The sequence below is a fragment of the Pelophylax lessonae genome (genome assembly GCF_965119305.1).
Source record: "Pelophylax lessonae genome assembly, chromosome: 2".
NCBI lineage: Eukaryota > Metazoa > Chordata > Amphibia > Anura > Ranidae > Pelophylax > Pelophylax lessonae.
The window spans coordinates 146,209,166-146,230,956 of record NC_138769.1 but is presented as its reverse complement, the minus strand read 5'-3'; the positions used below and the strand labels follow the sequence as shown (position 1 = coordinate 146,230,956).

The following is a 21,791-nucleotide window of genomic DNA, read 5'->3' as shown; positions in this document are numbered from 1 at the left end:
TGTCATGCTGCGAGTGCGAGGACCCTTGTGGTTGGTATAGGTCTCCAAATGTGAAACGTGTTTTAAAGGAAAGGATTTCCACCATATATGAGCCACAGGTCTATGTTATTGCACAGCGCTTAGCACTTTTAAAGAACACTTGACACTTTCTTTTGCTCATGAACTAATTTCTATTTTATATATATAATTTTGGTCACATTAATAGATATTGCTTGTATGATATGTGCCTTATACCTATAAGTTTGATTGTATTACTATGAATTTTCACATCTATATTTAAGCACTAAGCACTTTTCTTATATTAAGGTTATATAATATATGTAAAGCAGCCCCCTACCCACTATACACCTTTTTCACTATCAAAACACTTCTCTCTACTAGAGAAGGTTTTTTGGGGAGGTAGCAGCTTTAAAACCGCTTTCCTAGCTTCTTAAAATATTGCGTGGAACCAAACCCCTCTCTTTTGTTTCACTTCTTTATTCAAGCTGGCTGTCACCCAGATATTGGTACAGGGAGCTTTTAAAACAGCATAGAGATTAGTCTTTCATGCTCTTATTCCTTTCTGCCCTCACTCTCCCTGCACAGTCATAGCAGGGATATGCACCTACAAACCCACTCTTGTGTGGTACCTGCTCGACTCCATACAGCATCTGCCCAAAATATACAGATCTCGCCAGAGTATTGAGTATAAATATGTATGCAGGTGCAATCGCAGAGAAAGAGGCCATACCACATTTCCTGAAGTATATTTAGCTGGGAAATTAGGTTAGGAAGTGAGAAAAGCTAGGGCTACAATAGTTTTATAACCCTAAACCAGCTGAGGGCCACAGAGTAGAAGTAAGAGGGCAGCATGTGACCCATAATACATCCGTTTGGCATGCCTGCTCTAGGTTATGCTCCTATTAGTTGCAAAAGATATCCCAAATACAGTAATAAATGTACATCATTAACCACTTCCAGGCTGCCCACTGTGTATTTACGTCGATACTTTGATGTTAAATACCGAGGTTATGGCAGTAAATACCCCGGTATTTCTCTACTCGGCCGGCGGTCCTCTTTTACATAAAAGTGGTCTTAGCGGCGGATTCCCCATGGGATCACTTTTCTGGGCGGCCGGAGAGGTACCCACCCCCTTCCTGCCGCTTTCCGGTCGTTTTCTCTGCTTACCGGAGCTGTCTATAGCAGGGAAAGTGATCGGCTCCTCTCAGGTGCTGTGCAAGAAGTCGAATGAGGGCAAGATGGCCTCCACTCAACTCTCTGGCCTTGAAGGACCGGAGCAATGCCACACGTTGCTTCTGCCCAGCAGCCTTAATGGGCCTATTTTTTTTTAGTTAAAAAATTACATTTTCTTTTATTGCTTTTAAGGTTAGATGTGAGATCTGCGGTCTTTTTGAACCCAGATCTCACAATAAAGAGGACCTGTCCTGCCTATTTCTATTACAAGGGATGTTTACATTCCTTGTAATAGGAATAAAAGTGATCAAAAAAGATTTTTTTTAAAGGGACAGTGTAAAAATAAAAAATATGAAGTAAAATAAATAAGAAAAAATTTTTTAAAGCGCCCCGTCCTTTCCAACTTGTGCACAGAAGCGAACACATAAGCAAGTTGCGCCCACATATGTAAACGATGTTCAAACCACACATGCGAGGTATCACCCTGATCACTAGAGCGAGAGCAATAATTCTAGCCCTAGACCGCCTCTGTACCTTTAAACTAGTAACCTGTAGAAATTTTTAAACCGTCGCCTATGGAGATTTTAAGGTATCAATATTTGTCGCCATTCCACGAGTGTGCGCAATTTTAAAGCATGACATGTTAGGCATCAATTTACTCATCAATAGTTTAATATTTCCCATTATAAAAAAAAAATTGGCTAACTTTACTGTTTTTTTATTGCAATATGCAATAAAGTATTGCAACAATCTCCATTTTATTCTCTAGGGCAGTGTTTCTCAACCTTTTGTCAGTCGAGGCACCCTTTAAAAATTATGGATAGTTTCGAGGCACCCTATTCTAAAATGTATAAACCTTTCTAATAGTTTTACATAATGCAATACCATCCATACAAGTAGGACACCCAAACTTAGAGGTGAGTTAATCTTCCAAAGCAAATCCACTTTTGCAAACTGATACTGACTAGTCTCTTCTCCCTTATTTTTTCTCCTTCACTCAGCTAATGTGACTCCAACACTGAGGCACAGAGGTGCAGGGGAGGGTCAAACAGTAAGAAGGTTGTAATGGTGGCTTTGTGTAACTAAAAGGCAGGCTTTATACACACACTGGCTTGTATACAATTTCTGGGCAATTTTTAAGCATTTTGCCAAGGCACCCCTGAAGAAACCTCAAGGCACCCCAGTGTGCCTGGGCACCCTGGTTGAAAAAGGCTGCTCTAGGGTCTAAAAAAATATATATATAATGTTTAGGGGTTTCCCAGCAAGAAATACAGATTTTTAGCTTGTAAACAACAAGTGTCATAAATAGGCCAGGTCCTTAACCACTTGCCGACTGCCTAACGCCGATCTACGTCGGCAGTCAGCCCCTCACAGGCAAAGTGACGTAGGGCTACGTCACTAGCTTGTGAGGGTCTAGGGAGCGAGCGCGCGCCCCCGGAGGCGTGCTCCCGCTCCCGCTTGGTCACGGACCCCCCCACGCGTGTTACCAGCGGACCCGATGTCCGCCGGTCACTCGGCGATCGGCGGGGGAGAGGGAGAATGTCAGGCAGCTTGTGTAAACAAGCCACCTGTCATTCTCCTCGCTTTTTGCGTTTTTTTTTACCAAACATAGGTAGCATAAAACAAATTGGCCGAAAATGTTAAAAAATTTTGATTTTTACATTTTTTTTGGGGGGAATTTCATATAAAAAAATGTGAAAAATATTGCTATTTTTGCAAAATTGACGCTCTTTTTTTGTTTATAGCGCATGATCAAAAAATCGCACAGGTGATCAAATACCACCAAAAGAAAGCTCTGTTTGTGGGAAAAAAAAGAACGCCAAATTTGTTTAGGTACAGCGTCGCACGACCGCGCAATTGTCCGTTAAAGTCACGCAGTGCCGAATCGCAAAATACCCCCTGGTCGGAATGGGGGTAAAATCTTCCGGGGCTTAAGTGGTTAAGTGTTTAAAGAAATGTTTCAAGCACCAGAACATATGACAGAACAAGAGACAATCAACAATATGTAGTGTGGCAATGCAAGACTCTGCCATAGTGAAAATGTAGGAGAAAGTGTTAAATGGTAGACTAGGCCAGGTTTTGTTGAGAACAGACACACTGATGGTGCAGGTGTGTGCTGGGTTCTAAGGCTGGGTTCACACTATGGCGCTCCGACTTAGGGGGCGACCTGTGAAGTCGCGTGCACCGCAACTTCGGCGCGACTTGCGCGGACTTCATAAAATGAATGTCTATGCAAGTCGCTCCAGGTCGCCCCGAAGTAGTACAGGACCTTTTTTCTAAGTCGGAGCGACTTGTGTCGCTCCTATTAGAACCGTTCCTGTACTACACTATGGGACGCTACGGTGCGTGACTTGTCAGGCTGACCAAGTCGCCTGACAAGTTGTACCAGTGTGAATGGAGACTTAGGGTAATCAGAACTATTGCACAATGCTGTCTGGAACAGGACAGACAGAAGCCCGAGCCTGAGAGAAAGAGTAGCAGGGAGCAGTAGGAAAGAGACAGCGAGCTGACAGAGGTACAGCGTTTGTGCATGATCGCTTAGATATTAAGCTAGATGGTCAGGGAGACTGAGGCACAAGGTCTGAGCAAAGGTGCTGTTAATCATTGCTGTTAATGCATTAAGGTAAAAAAACATTTTATATATTTCTGTCCTCCTCTTCCCTGTGTGCACAGCTGCATCTCTTCTCGCCTTACTTTCTATATAGGAACTTGGGCAGCAGCAGGATCCATTAGCTCATGCTGCTGTCAATAAAATGTAGTGGGGTGGAAGGAGGGGGGGCTCAGTACACAACTCAGGAGAAAGTACGCCACCGTGTGCTCCCATAGTAAGGAACTTATTATGGGGCACATGAAAAAGAGGAGGAGACATGAACGCTGGCAGGGGACCCCAAAAGAAGAGGTTTGAGGCAGCTCTGTGCAATACCATTGTGCAAAGCAGGTAAGTATAACTTGTTTATTTTTTAATTTTAAAAATTTTGCATTGGTAACACTTTAAACATGACACATACTTTATATGTTCTGGACAAGCACCTGACACACTCTCAATCTTACTTTGTGTTGCTCCAAAGTTTAGTAGAGGGATATGAAAATCACACGTAGACTCCTCTACCGTTATGTGGTAAAGGTGGAATATTAGCTCATTCACTTGCTATCTTCTAGTTATTCGCTATCTTTTAGTTATTAGATCAATTCCTAAGAGAAAAAACAGAAGCCGTATCATTTTTTAATTGTAGTTTGGACACAAGTCATAAATCATTTGGTGCAATTTCCCCTTTCTAGTTTATACTTTTGTTTTTAATCTCTTTTCCTGATAAGATAAATTTGTTGCATCATAAGCGTACACAGCTATCGTAAGGAAAAGCCACAAATTCAGGGCACATCCTACAACCTTAATGATTACATTTATCTAATGGTGACAATTCCCAGTTCAGCAAAGAGCTGCCTACAAGTTCTTTATTTGATAAGCAGACTGTGAAGTAAATACATGAGAAGTAAATAGGATACTTTTGGCCCATTTTTTTCTCTTATTTAATAATTTGCTATGAAGAAAAGCCATGGGGGATGTGTTTATTCCTCTTACCTAGTATCTAGTAAAATGTGGAAAATATAATGGATGGTAAGGTGTAAAGGGGAATTCCTCCACTGTCTTGCAGGGAAAAAGAAAAACTAGCAAGGGGGAAAAGAAGGGACAGAGGTGGGGGGAAAATGCACCAGTGGGGCAGGGCTTAAGGCAGAAAACACCTAACCAAAGCGTAAAGCAGAGAACCATCAAAAGCACTGTAGCATAAAGCCAATTTTCAGATCCATGGGGTGGTCCAAAATGGTTTGGAGTCTTTCTTACAGTAGAGGGATGTGGTGGCTCCTGATATGCAGCAGAACATGGGAAGATTGTACAAGGATACCATGTGTTAAGAAATTATACCACTCAGTGGTACATAGAGATCTTAAGATTTTCCATGATTTCAATATCATTACCTTTGGCCAACAAAAGTGAGATTAGAGTGGCACATTTAAAAGGTGAACTGGACGCTATTAACTTGAGGTAAGTAACCCATGGGATGATTGCCCAACTCCATTGAAGTAAGTTTAAGTACTAACTGCCTCACTTGTTCACAGAACAGGCAAATCTTTTAGCATCTCCCAAAAATATGTAAGAAAGAGCCCTCTTCCTGATTACAATGCCAACATAAGTTGGATGTTTAAGGGAAGATTTTGTGTAGCATAGTTGGGACCCTGTGCCACCGAAATAGAATCCAATATCCCTGCTCTTGTAAACTTGTTGGCATTGGGTGATTTATGTGCAAACAATACAGCCCGTTTATTTGTGCCAAAGAAAAAGCAATTTGCTAAGCTTCTTCCCATTTACAATTGTATTTGGCATGTATTCTGGAGGGGAGAGACCAGAAGTTTGTACAGCTGTGACCAACGATGAGGCACATAAGACGTATCCATGCATACGTTTTCAAATGTAGTAGTGTCGTGTAAGCTACCCATTCAAGCTATAGTGTCCTCAAGAAATGCCAGATGTGGTATGCTGACCAAATATCAATAGGACAGTCCTACAGTGTTGTATGGATAACAGCGATGCACATCTAGAAGATGTCACAATGTGCATACCTCAAAATGATCCTGTTTCCAAGAGATGATCAAGGTGCTTATTTGTATTGCTGGATTCAAACTTTATGTCTTTCAGTAAAGGGATCAAAGGAGACATGTGCAGGAAAATCTCTATTAAGAAGAAAGTGGATGAAACCACCTTGAACGTAGCTCCTACAATCTGGTGCATAATGAGGGATGGCAATCATCCTGACAGTAGCCAGGGAATACATGACAATGGGACCAGGGAGTATTCCTGTTTGATCCCAAACTAAGATTTTATTGCAGCTTGAGTACACCAGCTCACCACTAACTAAATGTAAGGCCTTGTAGTATAATAGGACATCTGGTAGTCAAATACTCCCTTTGTGCTTGGTGAGGGTTAAGAGAGAGGGATACTTATACAAGGTTGTGAAAAAAAGACCAAAAGGTCCACCCTGCGCGTATGCAAAAAAATTATATTTATATAAATTTATATACTTTTGTATACTGCACTGCAATGCAATTTATGTACTTATACAAGGTTTTTTCCCCCCCATATAATTCTGGGAAGTAGCTAATGTAAATGTTAAAAAAAACAAAGGGATCAGGATGTGAGGGGTTTTAATCATGTACAATGTCTGTGGTAGAGTTGTCATCTTCAAAATGTTGCACTTCCCAAACCATGTCAGACTTAGGACTCTCCATTTTTGTTCAGCTGTATTTTAGACAATAAGGGACGGACGTTGGCCGCAAATAACTGATCCGGGTTAGGAGTGATCTGAAATAACCCCAATAGAACACAATAACCACAGTTCCAGGGTCAACACAAAAATTAAAGGCAATAAGGGGCAGCACTGTCTGGTAACATCCAACAACTCAAGTTAATCAGAGCGTGTTTGATTAATTTTTACCACAGCTTGTGGGAAAGAATAAAGGGCCAAAATTCAGGATAGCATATGGACGCCTAGGCCTACATACGAGAGTGTGGATCACAGAAATTGCCAGTCAGCACAAAGGCCTTCTCTTCATCAGTGGAAAGGAGCATGAGGAGATAGGTCTTCGACCTGACCAAATGAATGTGATCTGTCACCCTGGTATGTTGTCTCATGCCTTGCATTGGGGGATAACTCCTACCTGATCATTGTGGATAATCTGGGCTAAGTGGGGATAGCCTATTAGCGAGGATCTTGGAAAAAAATTTGAGATCTACGTTGACTAGGGGAATTGGTCTGTAACTACTAAATTGTTTGAGACCTATTTTGTTTAAGAAGCACAGTGATATTTGCCCTGAGGGAGTTTGTTGGAAGGAGTTAAAGGCATGGAGGAAATTCTGAAGTCTTCAGCTGAGAACAATATGACTAATAACTGTGTTTTCTGCCTGTGCTTCACTCTTATCAGCTGACACGATTTCTGGCAGAATTAACTGAGAATTTGGCACCTATCAAACAAATATAACTAAATACTTTCAATGGTATAGTTAACAGACCATAAGGGAGCAAATAAGTTGATTGTTAAGCTTTACATACACTTTAAAGTGTAAATCCAGCCCAAATTTTTTGTTAGCCTTGAATAAAGTGGGGAGAATTAGAACTCCTATCAGGTTTTTTTCTGGTCTGGCTATCTATAGTCTCTTTGGAACAGAAAAGTAATCCCTATTGAGAGACAGGGTTGCAAAGTGCTGAGACTCTGGTTTTATCCCCACAGAATTACAAAGAGCTGGAACTGCTGCGGTTGGTGTATTACGGAGGAGTGGAACATGATATCCGCAAAGAAGTTTGGCCATTCTTGCTTGGCCATTACAAGTTTGGGATGACTAAGAAAGAAATGGATCGAGTAAGTTAAGGTTTCAGTTTTATATTGGTCCTTATTTTTGAACAGTCTGAAAAAGCTTGTAGTGTCCCACTCCAATCAACAAGCTTCATATTGTAATTTTTCCAGCTTTCATTTTCCAGCACAGGTTTCAAATGTGGTATATTACTCAGACTGTCAGACACTTTTGATCAATAAGGTCCATTGTGTATAAAATTCTAAAATAATGCCTGCAAGCATCAAAAGTGCTCCTCCCAGACAAAGACTGTATGCTTCTACAGTTTAAATGTAGAAAATTAACAAATACCAGCAGTATGTAAATTATCTTTACATATACATTTTTTATCGTGGCAAAATTTAGCATCTTCATGAATAATGCATATTAATGTTTCTGCCCTTTACCCAAGGTCGATGAAGCCATTGCCTCCAGGTATCAGAAGGTGATGGCGGAGTGGAAAGCCTGTGAAGTCATTGTCAAGCAAAGGGAAAAGGAATCACATTCGGCCATTTATGCCAAACTCTCATCTGGAAGCAGCATTGACAGCCATGTCCAACGCCTGATTCATCGTGATTCTACTATTAGCAATGATGTAGGACACTTTAAACATGTCTCTTTGTAATAATACTATCTGTTTGATGTTTATTTCACTCCATGTAAGTTATATCTTTATAAACAGTACATTTTGATATCAAAATAGGGAGTTTATGCAGACCCAAATTCTGTAATTTGAGAGGTCCAGAAAATTATTTATGGTTGCACAATGCATAAACACAACCTCATGTCATATAAAATACTCTTTAACTGCAGGTTGGTAGGCATCCTAAATGCATCCTTTAAAATGCTCCCTTAAAGAGCTACCTGTTAACAACTAGGTATATCCAACAGTTTGAAAGGCCCATTCACCCTTATGTGTTGCGGTAAACACCCAGAAATGTATCATATATTCAAGTGTTGCAGTGCCATTCATTTTCATTGACATTCCCGCACAGAAAGACAGCCTTTCTCAACTTCTCTGAAATAATTTCTTGATCTACAGCTTATGGTACTTTAACATAATCAGAGAGTTATGGATAAAATAATAAATACAATTATAAAGTTTACCTCTTTAATGTAAAACTGGGGCCTAATTTGATGATCAGTGCAGTGACAGTGACAACACTAAATTTGATTTGTTTTAAATTAGAGTTCTGGGAAATACTAACTATCCATGGGTGCAATAAAATTTTACTTATCATTCTTTAAATCAATCAAGCACTTTAATTGGCAATATGGGGGTCCTGCTGTTTACTAGGAAATATGTGGAGAAGGGGAAAGTTCCAAATCTGATAGGGGACTTCCTCCTTTCTTGAAAAACAGCTTAAAAGCACACATTCTAAAAACCTACTTAATGGCTATCATCACCACCAGATTATAATATTAATAAAAACAAGCACACCTTGCATGAAAAAGAGGAACACAGTTATGATTAAAATAATGTAGGCAAAAGACTTACCCTTGCTTGCACCCTAATCAGATATCCATTATTTCAGCCATGAAAAAGCAAATCATCCATACATCATGTGCAAAATAAACATTTTCAGATTTACATTTACAGACACAAATTATAGTCATTATCATGAAAAAAGGAATACTGCAAAAAGAACAAAATTAAAACACTCTGGTGCTTGATACAAATAAATAGAAAAGAAATGATGAGTCCAGGATTCCTGGAAAAGATCCCCCTTAATGTAAATGGGGTGACTTTTCTAAAGGACCATGCCAAGAATAGATGGTCTCTGTAGTTTAACTTAGAAGAGACAAAAGTGCTCCCCTACTGACTCATGATGATGGTGTCAGTGGCTGTGACCAAAATTGTACCATCATGCTGACAATCAGTTTAGCTGTACTAAGAACCATAGTTTGCCACTGAGTGGATATAAATCCACTGCAATGGAAGCAGTAGCGGAACCCCTGGGGTCCTCTCATTAAATCCTAGGGTTCTGAAGAACCTGAGAAATTCTGAAAGCTACCTGGACATAACATGTTAAAGTGAACATTAGGGCACTATAAAAGGATAAGGAGGAGGGAAGAGCGCCCCTTGAGTGCAAGATAGTGATTTATTGTAACACAAAATACATAGTGACTTACATCAAGGTAAGGGTAAAAGCATCTGTCAGGTCCTGTTGGTTCCGAGTTGGTGAATGGTGGTCCGCACAATCCAGGGGAGCCTTTGATCCAAGCTGCCAGACCAGCTGGCCGTGTGTGTCCGGGCAAGCGGAGTGATGCGGCCGTGGAGAGAACCGGAGGGCGTCTGACGTCAGCAGCAATGGGAATGGCAAGATGGCCGAGGAAGCTTCAAGACACGTTTCGGAGTCTGCGCAAGAGCCCGGGCGGGGAATGCGCACTCCTTCAGTTGAGACAAACATCACGGAGGGGAAGTCTCTTATAGTCAGCTGCTGGGGGAGTATATTTAACATTTAGAGGAGCAACAGGGGCTTATCATAATATAGCTGGGTAAACAGATTACAAGAATTCAAAAGGCAAATAACAATCTATAAAAATAATAAGTGGCATGTATAGCAGCAATTGGCAAATATAGTGACAACTACATAAGGAATGTGGAAATAAATAAAATCCTGGAAGTATACAACCCCATATTCTATAACCATGAGGTTTGACATTACCTCCGAGTACAGCCCTGCTTATATCTCCCTCTATATACTGCCTTTCCATAGCCCTTAGCCTTAGCAGCCATAGACTGTTATTTATTGTCAGTGTTTGATTATTGTTCTTGTACACCTCCCTTCCAGGATTTTATTTATTTCCACATTCCATATGTAGTTGTCGCTATATTTGCCAATTGCTGCTATACATGCCACTTATTCTTTTTATAGATTGTTATTTGCCTTTTGAATTCTTGTAATCTGTTTACGGAGCTATATTATGATAACTCCAGTTTCTGTCACAACCGGCCCAACACTGTTGCCATTTTAAGCCCCTGTTGCTCCTTTAAATGTTAAATATACGCCCCCAGCAGCTGCCTATAAGAGATTTCCCCTCCGTGATGATCATCTCAACTGAAGAAGGAGTGCGCATGCCCCGCCCAGGCTCTCGCGCAGACTCCGAAACGCGTCTTGAAGCTTCCTCGGCCATCTTGCCATTCCCATTGCTGCTGATGTCAGACGCCCTCTGATTCCCTCCACCGTCGCATCCCTCCGCTTGCCCGGACACACACGGCCAGCTGGTCTGGCAGCTTGGATCAAAGGCTCCCCTGGATTGTGCGGAGCACCATTCACCACCTCGGAACTGCCAGGACCTGACAGATGCTTTTACCCTTACCTTGATGTAAGTCACTATGTATTTTGTGTTACAATAAATCACTATCTTGCACTCAAGTGGCGCTCTTCCCTCCTCCTTATCCGATTTAGAGCTGACTTCTCTCTGATTGAATGAGCTGGCCCTGAGCTGCGGACTCCCCACGGATTTCCTTCAAAGACTGTTATCATTTGCACATGGACTATTAATCCCCCCTGTGCCTCCCCCTTCTCGTGCTTTCAAGCACTTTTATCCCCTACATTTGTTTTTAGCCATTACCTTGCTATATGAACTCTTAAACCTCCAAGCGCCTACATAACTCTATTAGTGCACCATAAAGGCCAGAGACAGGTGTCAACAGGCTCTCATGCATTTAGCCATAGGCATATATGGACAAACTGTGACCATTAATCTTCCTCTGTGTTTGTCTATCACAATCTGTATCTATAAAGTTACTCCATCTGTGTCAGTTTTGGTTTATTGTACAGAACACCATAACCCCCTGCAATAAATACATAAGGTAATTGTGTGTGGTCACTGAAATCTTTTGTAGATCTCAGTATCCTAACAGTCTACAGTAGAATATGCACAGTTCTAGGTTACTTTTTGGAACTAGTTTGGCATTTAGGTGTTTCCACTTTTAGATTTTACCTGTTTAAAAAAGCCGTTCTTATAATATAATGGATTTTCCTTAATTGCTGCCATCTTTCTGTCAAATTAATACAGTCCAACAACCGCATTACCTGAGACACATGTGTAGGTATATTCCTTACCAATAAGGGCTCTTTCACACAGGCGGACCGTTCAGATCCGCCTGTCAGTTTTTTTTGCGAATCTGAACGGTCCCCCTATGCATCCCTATGGGGCATCGGATGTCAGCGGAGGCATGTCCGTTGACATCCGATCCGTCAAATCTGGACGGATGGAAACCCTATTATCCATCCGTCCAGCCGATCCGGTCGGATGAGAATGGACCGACGGTCCGTTCCCATCCGATTCCCCCATAGAGATGTATGGGGCTCTGACAGCTGTGTCTCCGCACACAGTGCGAAGAACAGCTGTCATTCTCCTGCTCAGCGGGGGATCGGCGGATCGATCCCCCGCTGAGATAAACGGAGTCCGTCCGACGGACATACTGTGTGAAAGAGCCCTTAAGGTTATTATTTAAACTCCAATTCTCTTCTCTGTAAATGTAGAGTACAAATCCATGGAACACATAATATTTGTTATACCGATATATCTTATTCTGACATATGATGGCCTTTTAGGATTTGCTGCTTTAAAACTTTGACATCAAATAAACTGTATATCTCATTCTTTGACATTTAATCTTAGGATTATTGCATAGTTTAGCAGAATGACATTAATTCTCCAGAGTAATGTATGATCTTTTCTGCTATCTAAACAGGAAAGACCATTCATTTGTTTTTTTTATTGATATCCCTCTCCAACATCCTTGGCTGCAGAAGAACACAGAGATAATTCTTAAAATATTGAAAAGCTAGTTACGCAGATTTTTTTTCTATTACTAAGCTTATATAAACATTTGTGCACACTCTGCAATTGGTGTTTGAATAAAATCTTGGTCTTTGATGATATTCAGACCGTATCTCTTTATATTACATTTTGAAATACCAGAGGACCTCTCAATAATGGACTATATTGATAACATAAGAGCAGATGTATGAACTGATACTTTTCCACCAGTAGGTAGGAATGCTTAAGGAGGTAGAGGCTGCCATGGAGGTAGAGGCTTCTGCACCTACTGTAACATCCGAGACATGACATTTTTTTTATGAACTATTACAAAGTAAGCAGAATTAGTACATTTTAGACATAAAGTTTTAAAAAGATGACCTTAAGACACAGTAGGCAGGGGCTGTTTTTTCTGTATAATTAAATGTCACACATTTTGTTTCCATTGTTAGAAAATTGTGCCAAAGACAAATATTTGTACTAAGTCAAGATAGCTGTGTAAAGTTGTGTGACTATAGACTCAAATAATGGAAATTCTGCAAAGAATATAACACAGGCAGAGGCCCTTTGCAGAATGGTACAGGTTGCATTACAGGCTAGCATTTCAGGCCAATGCATGACTGTAGTAATCAGCTGAATTTTCTTGTTGAAGTGGGAAGGTTGAAACCATTATGATATGGTTAAAGCATAACTAAATTCTCCTACCCTTTACAGGCAAGGAAGCAGTCATTTTAGCCTCTGTTTGATCGGCAGTTGCCATGGTGCTGCACGTGTGATCAGTTATGATACCAGCCAATTAATGACTTGACAGTCTAGTTGCGAGTACAACTAACTGTGATAGTTATCGTTCACAACATGCCTTGAATGTAACTGTTTTTGGAAACAGTTGAATTGATGGGTTTAGTTCCCCTTTGAACCCAAACTGAACCTTTAGTTTAAATTGGCTAAATACACGCCAGGTTCATTAAACTGAAAGTTCAATTGGGCTTTAACTTTGAAAATGTGTTGTCATGGAGACAAGCCTGGATCAGAGTATTAAGCTGGGCAGATGCAAGGGGATCTATCTAACTGTTAGTTTCTGATTTATTGTACTCATGGGAGCCCTTTTTTCTTCCCAGCAGCACTGACTTATTTTAGTTGTCTCAGAAAATGAGCTATAGACAGAAGTGTATGCAGGGATGTTGACAGGTATCAGAAGACTCACTATAGTACATTAAATATGAAACCCTCTCCTTTTTCCTGTCTGTTGGTCAGTACAGTTAAAACGCATTTGTTAATATAAAGCAGATACCATGTTTCTTCCAATAACACATACTAGCTTTATTTTTTTTTGGAAAAAGAAAAAAACATGCAGGATACATGAGGTCGTGTAACAACTACATTCACGTGTACCCAGAACAGCATGATGTCGAAATACATTCATGAGTATATTTCACATCTTTTCTACAGTACCTTACAATATATATGTATGTGTTGCAGGTCTTCATGTCTACGGAAGAAATAGATTTGACAGACCGAGACTTGAAAACTCACAACGATAAAACCACTACCTTGACCAACACTGCTGGTACTCCATCGGCAGTGGCAGCCGACCCACAGCATTCTGTGGAGTTTGACTCTCCAGATTCTGGTCTTCCCTCTTCTCGTAACTACTCTGTGACCTCGGGGATCCTGTCAAGCATTGATGATGGACAGAGCATATGTTTTGAGGAAGAAGAATCAAGCACAGAATCAGACAGGACAGAAATGAGTATGAGCACTCCCAGGAAAACAAAGGGAGTCCTCAAAATGCAGGACTCTATATGTGAAGAGCAGCTGTGTTCACAGCTAGAGTACTTAAGTAATTCTGAAGATATTTCTTCCATGTGCCCAACATCGTACACAGTAAGTAAGATACCGTTTTTTTTTCATTGATTTTTATTTTCTGTTTTCAAGTAAGAACAAAACTTGGTATAAATAATCAGCATGACAGCACCTCATATACATCCTATGAACTAATAATGTTTTGTAGGACAGATGCAAAATGCTTGTGTAAAGGGTCATTTACATATAGGTGAGTTCCATTGTATAGTATTTTAAATGCTTCCCATGTTGTGAAGCACCATAAATAGAGAAGAGGTAAGGTGAAGGAAGCAAGAAAGGGAAAAAAAGGGGAAACGGAGAGGGGTATAGGGGAAAGAGGGTTATGGGGGGGGGGGGGTGCATATGAGATGGAGAGAGTCAAAGTCCCTAAAAAAGGTATATTTTATTGATGTAACAAGTCCAGCAGATGCCTGCCAAATCTACCGGTAGAAAGTGTGAATTCTATTTTTCACTTCAGCCGATGAGAGTGAATATGATAGCCAAGTGTTTATTAAAGGTTTTTTAAACAGAATAGCTGCACATACAATGACAGGATACACAATGCATAGCATACAAAGTATACTAAATTATGCCTACAATGTACAAACTATCTATCGTTCCTAACAAATAAGCATGTGCAATGTATAGGATAGGCATAGTTAGATTCTAAACAGCTGCTTAGCTTGGGCTTTCCATTAATGGAATCTTCAAAAAACATCTATTTTCTTCAAAGTCTTCCGGCACTACTGTTGCTCCTTTGTTTTCAGAACAAATCTGTCCTTTGTCTGAGCACATTTCCTGTTCAAAGTCCTATTCCTCTCCCCCAAGCTCATAAACTACTCCAGCAGGTTCATTTGCATATCAATAGGGGAGCCTTATCTTCCAAACACAACACATGTAACTAAAATGTTACTTCATATTAGTGCTATAAAAATCACTACAAATATCCTAGGTAAAACATTCCACCTCTTGATTTTTATAGCATAATATAGGAAAAATCTGAAACTAAACATTTCTTAACAGCTCTTAAAGCCTTTGTCCGGGAAAGGGACGAATAACCCCCTGTATTGCAAATGGGACGGAAAATATTCCCTTTTGACTCCCGTATGTTCTGGGCGATCAGACATTTGTCCCTGGACAAGTTGCAACATTCCCTTGAGCAGGGTTAGCAATGTCCTTTGCAGTTTGTGTAAAATAGAGGGAAGGGAGAATTCCAGATGAAAGTATCTTGTCCCCCTGGTCATAAGGAAATGCTCAGATGAAAGTCCACTCCAATTCTGCCGCCATCAGGAAATCATTCGCATCTTCCTAATGCTCTCATCTCCTCTTTTGATCTGCCTCATCCCATCTGGCCTGTTCATCTACTCTGCCTGCTCCACCTCTTGAATGTTCATTAGCTTAAGAGTAAGAAATGAAGCAGATCATATGCTCCTTCCAACTGTGCCGAAAACAGTCACTGCTCACATTTCTCTATCTGCCCATTTTAAACTGCAAAACTATTGTAGGGTGCCCACTGTGGCCATATGACACTTTCTTGAAAAGGCATAGATTTCCAGCAGAAAGAACAAACATGCATCTCTCTCCATAGTGTCCTGAGAACATTGGCCTGCTGTTGTCTAGTCTTCACAGCATGGCACTCTCTAGCAATATGCCCCAGTCTATGACAACAAAAACACCTAATGTGACTGAATCTACCGTTCCTAATCAGTTGCTTCCATCTCTTAAGCAAAGCTAGTGTAGAAATCCCATCTATTTCCTCTCTGGGGAACCCCACTTTAAGAAAATTAGTCCACATGTGTCTCCTGGAGACCATAAGCCTTGTCGTCCTTGGAACATGTCCTACTTTTGTCTACAGGCTTAGAGCCTGTGTCCTTTGTTAGGCCATTACTAGACTTGTTTATGAGGGCTGCACACTGCTCATTCAAATTTTCAGCTTTGTCTACAGGGGTTTGAACACACTTCGAATCAACTGCAGGTTTGACTTTGAGTGCCCTACTTTCTAAATTCCTTAACTTGCTTGCAGTTTCTTCCAAACACTCTCTCGTTACTGCAAGCTGCTCTTTCAGCAAGCCTTTTTCTACCTCTGCCTTTTTCCTCTTTTCAGATTCAGTATGTAAAACATGCAGAAAGTTAAAACTAAACAGAGCAACTGCCTGCATCTCTGCCTTACTGAACCCAAAATCTGAGACTCCGTCATCCCAAGCTCTGTTCAAAGGAGAAACATATCTAGAATGCTCCTTTGCAACAGACATCAACTGACTGTCGCTGGCCCAAGTAAGCAGAGTGCAAGCCTCCTCCTGGACACTAGAAAGCTCTGCAGCCTTGATCTTCCTAAACCGTGCATGCAACATTTTTCTTCTGCACAAGCAACAGAATACACCATAGAAAACAGGTCTGCTTCAGTTCAACTTTAGAGCAAATCCCGGATGAGGTTCCGTAGGTTTACATCTATTAAAGGTTCTTGAGGTATAAGCCAAGGGAGCTTAGACCTCTGTAATGTATTAATATTTGCTTTACTAAACAGAAAACCTGCAAATACAACTGCAGGATACACAATGCATAACATACAAAGTATAAGAAAATATGCCTACAATGTAAAAACTATCTACTCTTCCTAACAAATAAGCATGTGCAATGTATAGGATAGGCAAGGGTTATGCTAATAAGCTAGTTAAAGAGGAGTTCCAGCCTGAAATAAATAAATAAAAATTACTGTAGCTGCTGACTTTTAATATAAGAACACTTACCTGTCCAGGGATCCCGCAATGTTGGCACCCCAAACCAATCTGTCCATTGGCTCCTGGTTTAGGGGCCGCCATCTTCACTAAGTGAAACAGGAAGTGAAGCCTTGCGGCTTCACAGCCTGTTTACTTCTGCGCATGTGCGAGTCGTACTGTGCTTTCTGAATGGTTCCGTTGTCTTCTGGGACATGTGTGTCTCCCAGAAGACACTGGGGGGGGGATGAGGAGGGGCCGGAAATTTCATAGATTTCCACACAATGATTGTGGAAATCTTACCCGGAAGTGGGAGCAGGTATCTGGTTTTGACAGGTATCTGCTCCCCCCGAAAGGAGCCAAATGTGGCAGTGGAAGGGGGGGGGGAGGCAGCAAACAAGTAGAGCTTCACCTTTTGGATGGAGCTTCGCTTTAACTTGGGCTTTCCGTTAATAAAATCTTACTTGGAGTCCTGCAAAAACATCTATTTCCTCCAAAGCACAACTGTTGCTCCTTTGTCTTTGGAACAAGTCCGTTCTTTGTCTGAGCACATGATCTGTTCAAAGTCCCATTCCCCTTCCCCATTTCCTGCTACATCATATCCTGTAGCCTGATTTCCTGTGCTGAGCTCATAAACTAGTCCAGTAGACTACACATCAATAGGGGGAGCCTTATCTTCCAAACACAACACATGTAACTAAAATGTTATTCCTTATTAGTGCTATAAAAATGACTACAAATAGCCTTAGCAACACACCAAGCTTTTGCGCTTGTTTAGCAATTCAAAACATGCGTAATTAATTTAAATTGGTAATTTGTTTGACCATCTAGGTTAAAGTTGAATTGTGTCTCACCAGGTAGCATGGGCAAAGTGTTGTCAAATAGGGTGTTTAGCAAACTATATATTGGAGCCCAAAATGTTGGAACGATCAGGCAAACCAACCTATATATTCATAGGTTCCTGGAACTTGACAGCCACAAAAACAGCTTGATGTCCCAAATTTGGTTTTATTGTTCTGGGGTAATAGTAATATCTAGGTCAGATGCCCACCAATGCATATAATTATAAAAATGACATGCAGAGTCTGTCAGTAGGGAATTATACAGCAAGGTGATCAATCCTAGGGAGCAGGGGTTGTCTCTGCATTTATGCTTGAAAGGAGTGAAGGTCATCATGTCTGTGGGAGGATGAACTGAGGAAGTGACAAAATGTTTCACCCATAAATAGCGGAATAATTCTGTCTTGGATAGTGTAGATTTAGTTACTAGAGTTTGGAACAACTTTGCCCCATTTGTTGTCGGTAATTTGTAAAATTGGGTTAGGATTAAAAGGGTTCAGTGCCTGAAAATGTTAGGCTCCTCAAGACCAGGATGAAAGGAAGGATTCCTGAGGAAAGACTAGAGAGGGAGGTGGGGGGATAAGAGCTTTCCTGAGTATTTGGGATCATCCCATATTTTCAGTGAGTGAATTTTGACAAGGTTTTGTCTTTCGGGTGGAGCCATAGTAGATTATTTATAATTAGGGATCACAACCCACCTCCTCAAGAAATACCCATTTGGGATATTCAACAGTGGTGTCATATTTAGTGAGAGATGATAGTTATGCACCCAGCCTGCCTTGTGGTCCACCATGGTAAAGAGTCTGTTTGACAAGTCTAGGCATGTGGTTGTCCCATATAATTCTAAAGGATCTAACTTTGGAAGTCACGAAGAATCCACAAGGGTATCTGAATTGGTAGAACCTTAAACAGGTATAAAAATGTTGGCAAGTAGTTCATTTTGACTGCTGTTGTACACCTAAAACAAGAGAGAGGATAACCATGCCAGGCTTAAAGCAGACTTTCGAGTTTTCGGATAAGGGGTGGATAGTTGATTGTATATAATGTGTAATATGAAGCTGTAATATAGGCTCACAAATAAAGAAGATGTGTGTAGAGAAATGAGTCTTGAAGAGATCTGGCTAGGTTTTGTGGTAAGGAAACTTTCAGAATTTTGAATTTAGTATGGTTAATATGAAGGTACAACATTTTTCCAAACTGATTCAAGAGAACTGTACAGTTGGGAAGGGTAACAATGGGATTAGTGACAAATAAAAGCATAACGTCTGAAAACAAGTTTAATTTATAGTGGTAGCCTTCTGTTGTAAGATCAGTAATGTCCAGATGTTCTCTTATGAGCTGGGCGAGTGGTGCTATTGCAAGGGTAAAAAGAAGGGGAGACAGGGGCAACCTTGCCTCCCGCCTCTGAAGATAGGGAAAAATGTTGATTTGAATCCCACATTAATAACATGGGCAGTAGGGGAGGAATAGGTAGCGGTCCCCAAATTGTATAATTTTGGCCCAAATCCTAATTTCTAGAGTATATAGAATAAATAGCACCAAGAGAGGGAATCAAAAGCTTTTTTGATGTTAAGCAATAAAAACATAAATGGGATGATGCGTTCCAATACCAGTTCGGATCAAAAGGGTGGTCCTGATTTTTTGAGAGTTTGCCATGGAAAGCAAATCATCTACCTGTAAGGAGGAGAAGGAGTTAGTAGGGTTCTGAAAAGTGTGAAGCAAATTTCAGAACTATTTAGGGTGGGTTACTAGATAATGTGCTGTCTGGAAGACGTAGGCAAAGTGGTTTTTTGGTTGGTTTTATTTTTTACATGGCGAAGCTTCCAAGAAGGTGTCTTGTTTAATTCCTTACAAATAAAGCTTATGTTTAGTGTGTCTAAGGTGATTATCTGCATACCTGTCAATACCAGATTCAAATCTTGTTTGACTCACACTGCAAAAGACCTTCTTTTTATCTTAGAAGGTAGTGAACATAAAGTGTTTGTTCATGTTTAAGACTCCAGGCCAGTTTAATACAGTCTTCCCCAAATACTACCTTGGGCACTTCCCATAATGTGAGCTTTTTTTTTCAAACTGTTTGGTCTTTTTTTGTCTATATAGTAAAAAAAATAAAAAACCCAGTGGTGATTAAATACCACCAAAAAAAAGCTCTATTTGTGTGAAATAATTATAAAAATGGGTACAGAGTTGCATGACCGCGCAATTGTCATTCAAAGTGTGACAGCGCTGAAAGCTGAAAATGGCCTGGGTGGGAAGAGGGTGAAAGTGCCCTGTATTGAAGTGTTTAAAAGTGATTAATCCTTTAGGATCATATCAGCAAAATTGAAATTTTTGTTGCAGAGGATGCCTGAAATCTGACTTGCAGACTTTTGGGAAACTCAGCGAGCCAATCACACAAGTAGGAAATTAAATTTCTGGGGTGCTCTGTACACAAAGTGTGTACAAAATGCCTCCAGGTTGCCATTTTGCTTTGAATTTTACAGAAAATGACAGTGTTGCAGATTGAAAAGAAAAGGTAATTTTTAAGAACATTAAATTACAATATGGCTTGTGGGACAATTTTATATGCTATTTTTTTTTAGTATTTGTAAATTTTTTCCCCAAAAAGTGGCGTTATCCTTAGCCCCATCACACCGACAGTACACATATATGCAGCCCCACTGTTTTTTTCTGTGGGGCCACATATTCACGTATCTGTCGTTGTGTCGGTAGTGTGCCAGACAGCACGCTCCCAGCACAAGGACCAGGTTTCCAAGGGAGCCACGGGTCTCATACGAATGATCAAGACCCAGAACTCCCGGTTCTGGGTCACCTGATCACTGTGATAGCCAATCAGAGACCCACCCCCATGTTTCTCTCTCTGTGAATGGTAAGGTGAGAGGTAAAATACATTGTGAAACAATAAATAATCACCACAATTTTGAAGAAACTGTGTGCAAAATTTAAGGGTAAAATAATGAACACTGGCCTTAAACTGAGGCCTGATAGCGATCGCTGCCAACACCTATCAGAGTGTGTCTACCTATAACTCTCAAAACCAAAAAACAAATACCATAATCAGTGTAGCACAACCCATATAAATGCAGTCAAATATTGAAAACCAATGATAAACAAAGTCCCAGTGTATAATATCCACCGCTGTGCAACTCAAAGTGGCAGTTCAAAAAAATATTCCTAGAAATATTGTGATCCAGTGAATTCGGTGACCACCACCTATGGCTGAAAAGTCTGCTCACCTCTTGATAATGACCCCACTACAGGATCAAAATCACCTGTTTGACCAGAATGTCATGGGGGTACTCCTCCCCAGGGTATCTGTAAACCTCGCTGACCTCCTCTTAGGGTCTCAATCATTCATGTACAGCCATAAAATAATAAAGGAAAACGATAATGCTCGCTGTTTTGAATATTTATTATATAAATCATAACATAAGGATTAAAAATACTCACAAAGATGTGTAAAACCATGCATATCATTAGCTCATCTCGCTGACATAAATGAAAAAACGTCCAGAGTAACGACTCCCCCCACCTGTACGCTTTACACCCTCTGCTGGCTGAAGAAGCCCAGTAGAGGGCATAACGTGTACAGGTGGGAGGAGTCGTTACTCTGGATGTTTTCTCGTTTATGCCAGCTAGATTAGCTGATGATATGCATGGTTTTTACACATCTTTGTGAGTATTGCGCTGTACTTCAGATACACATATGTAGTATTGTTGCAATCATCCGGAGCAGTAGAATTTCTTTTGGGTTGTTCTTTGGTGTTAGGTTTTCGTTGTAACAAGAAATATAACATTTAAAAAATAATTTTTTTACTATTTTCATACAGTTTTTCTTTGCTTAAAAAAAAAAAAAGGATATAGGCATTACCATTTACCACCAAATGAAAGCCCAATTTGTCCTGAAAAAAACAAGGTATAATCCACCTGGATGCACAAAGAAGTTGTGAGGACATGAACAGTTTTACTAACACATGTCAAACATGAGTTGCAAAATTGTGCTTGGGCATTAACATTTGTTTTACCCTTAGGCGTGAAGGGGTTAAAGTGGCCATTGCCGGTGTG

At 40.5% G+C, this 21,791-nt stretch overlaps 1 protein-coding gene across 4 annotated transcripts in view; it reads left to right on the top strand.

Annotated features, from left to right (window-relative positions):
- SGSM2 (small G protein signaling modulator 2) overlaps window positions 1-21,791 on the top strand; it is a 507,049-nt gene that overhangs the window by 466,915 nt on the left and 18,343 nt on the right. For all 4 annotated transcript variants that reach the window (XM_082247004.1, XM_082247002.1, XM_082247003.1 and 1 more), the window contains 3 exons: window positions 7,456-7,584; window positions 7,968-8,150; window positions 13,811-14,215. In XM_082247004.1, the coding sequence (XP_082103130.1) occupies window positions 7,456-7,584; window positions 7,968-8,150; window positions 13,811-14,215 (717 nt within the window). The remainder of the gene's footprint in view (window positions 1-7,455; window positions 7,585-7,967; window positions 8,151-13,810; window positions 14,216-21,791) is intronic.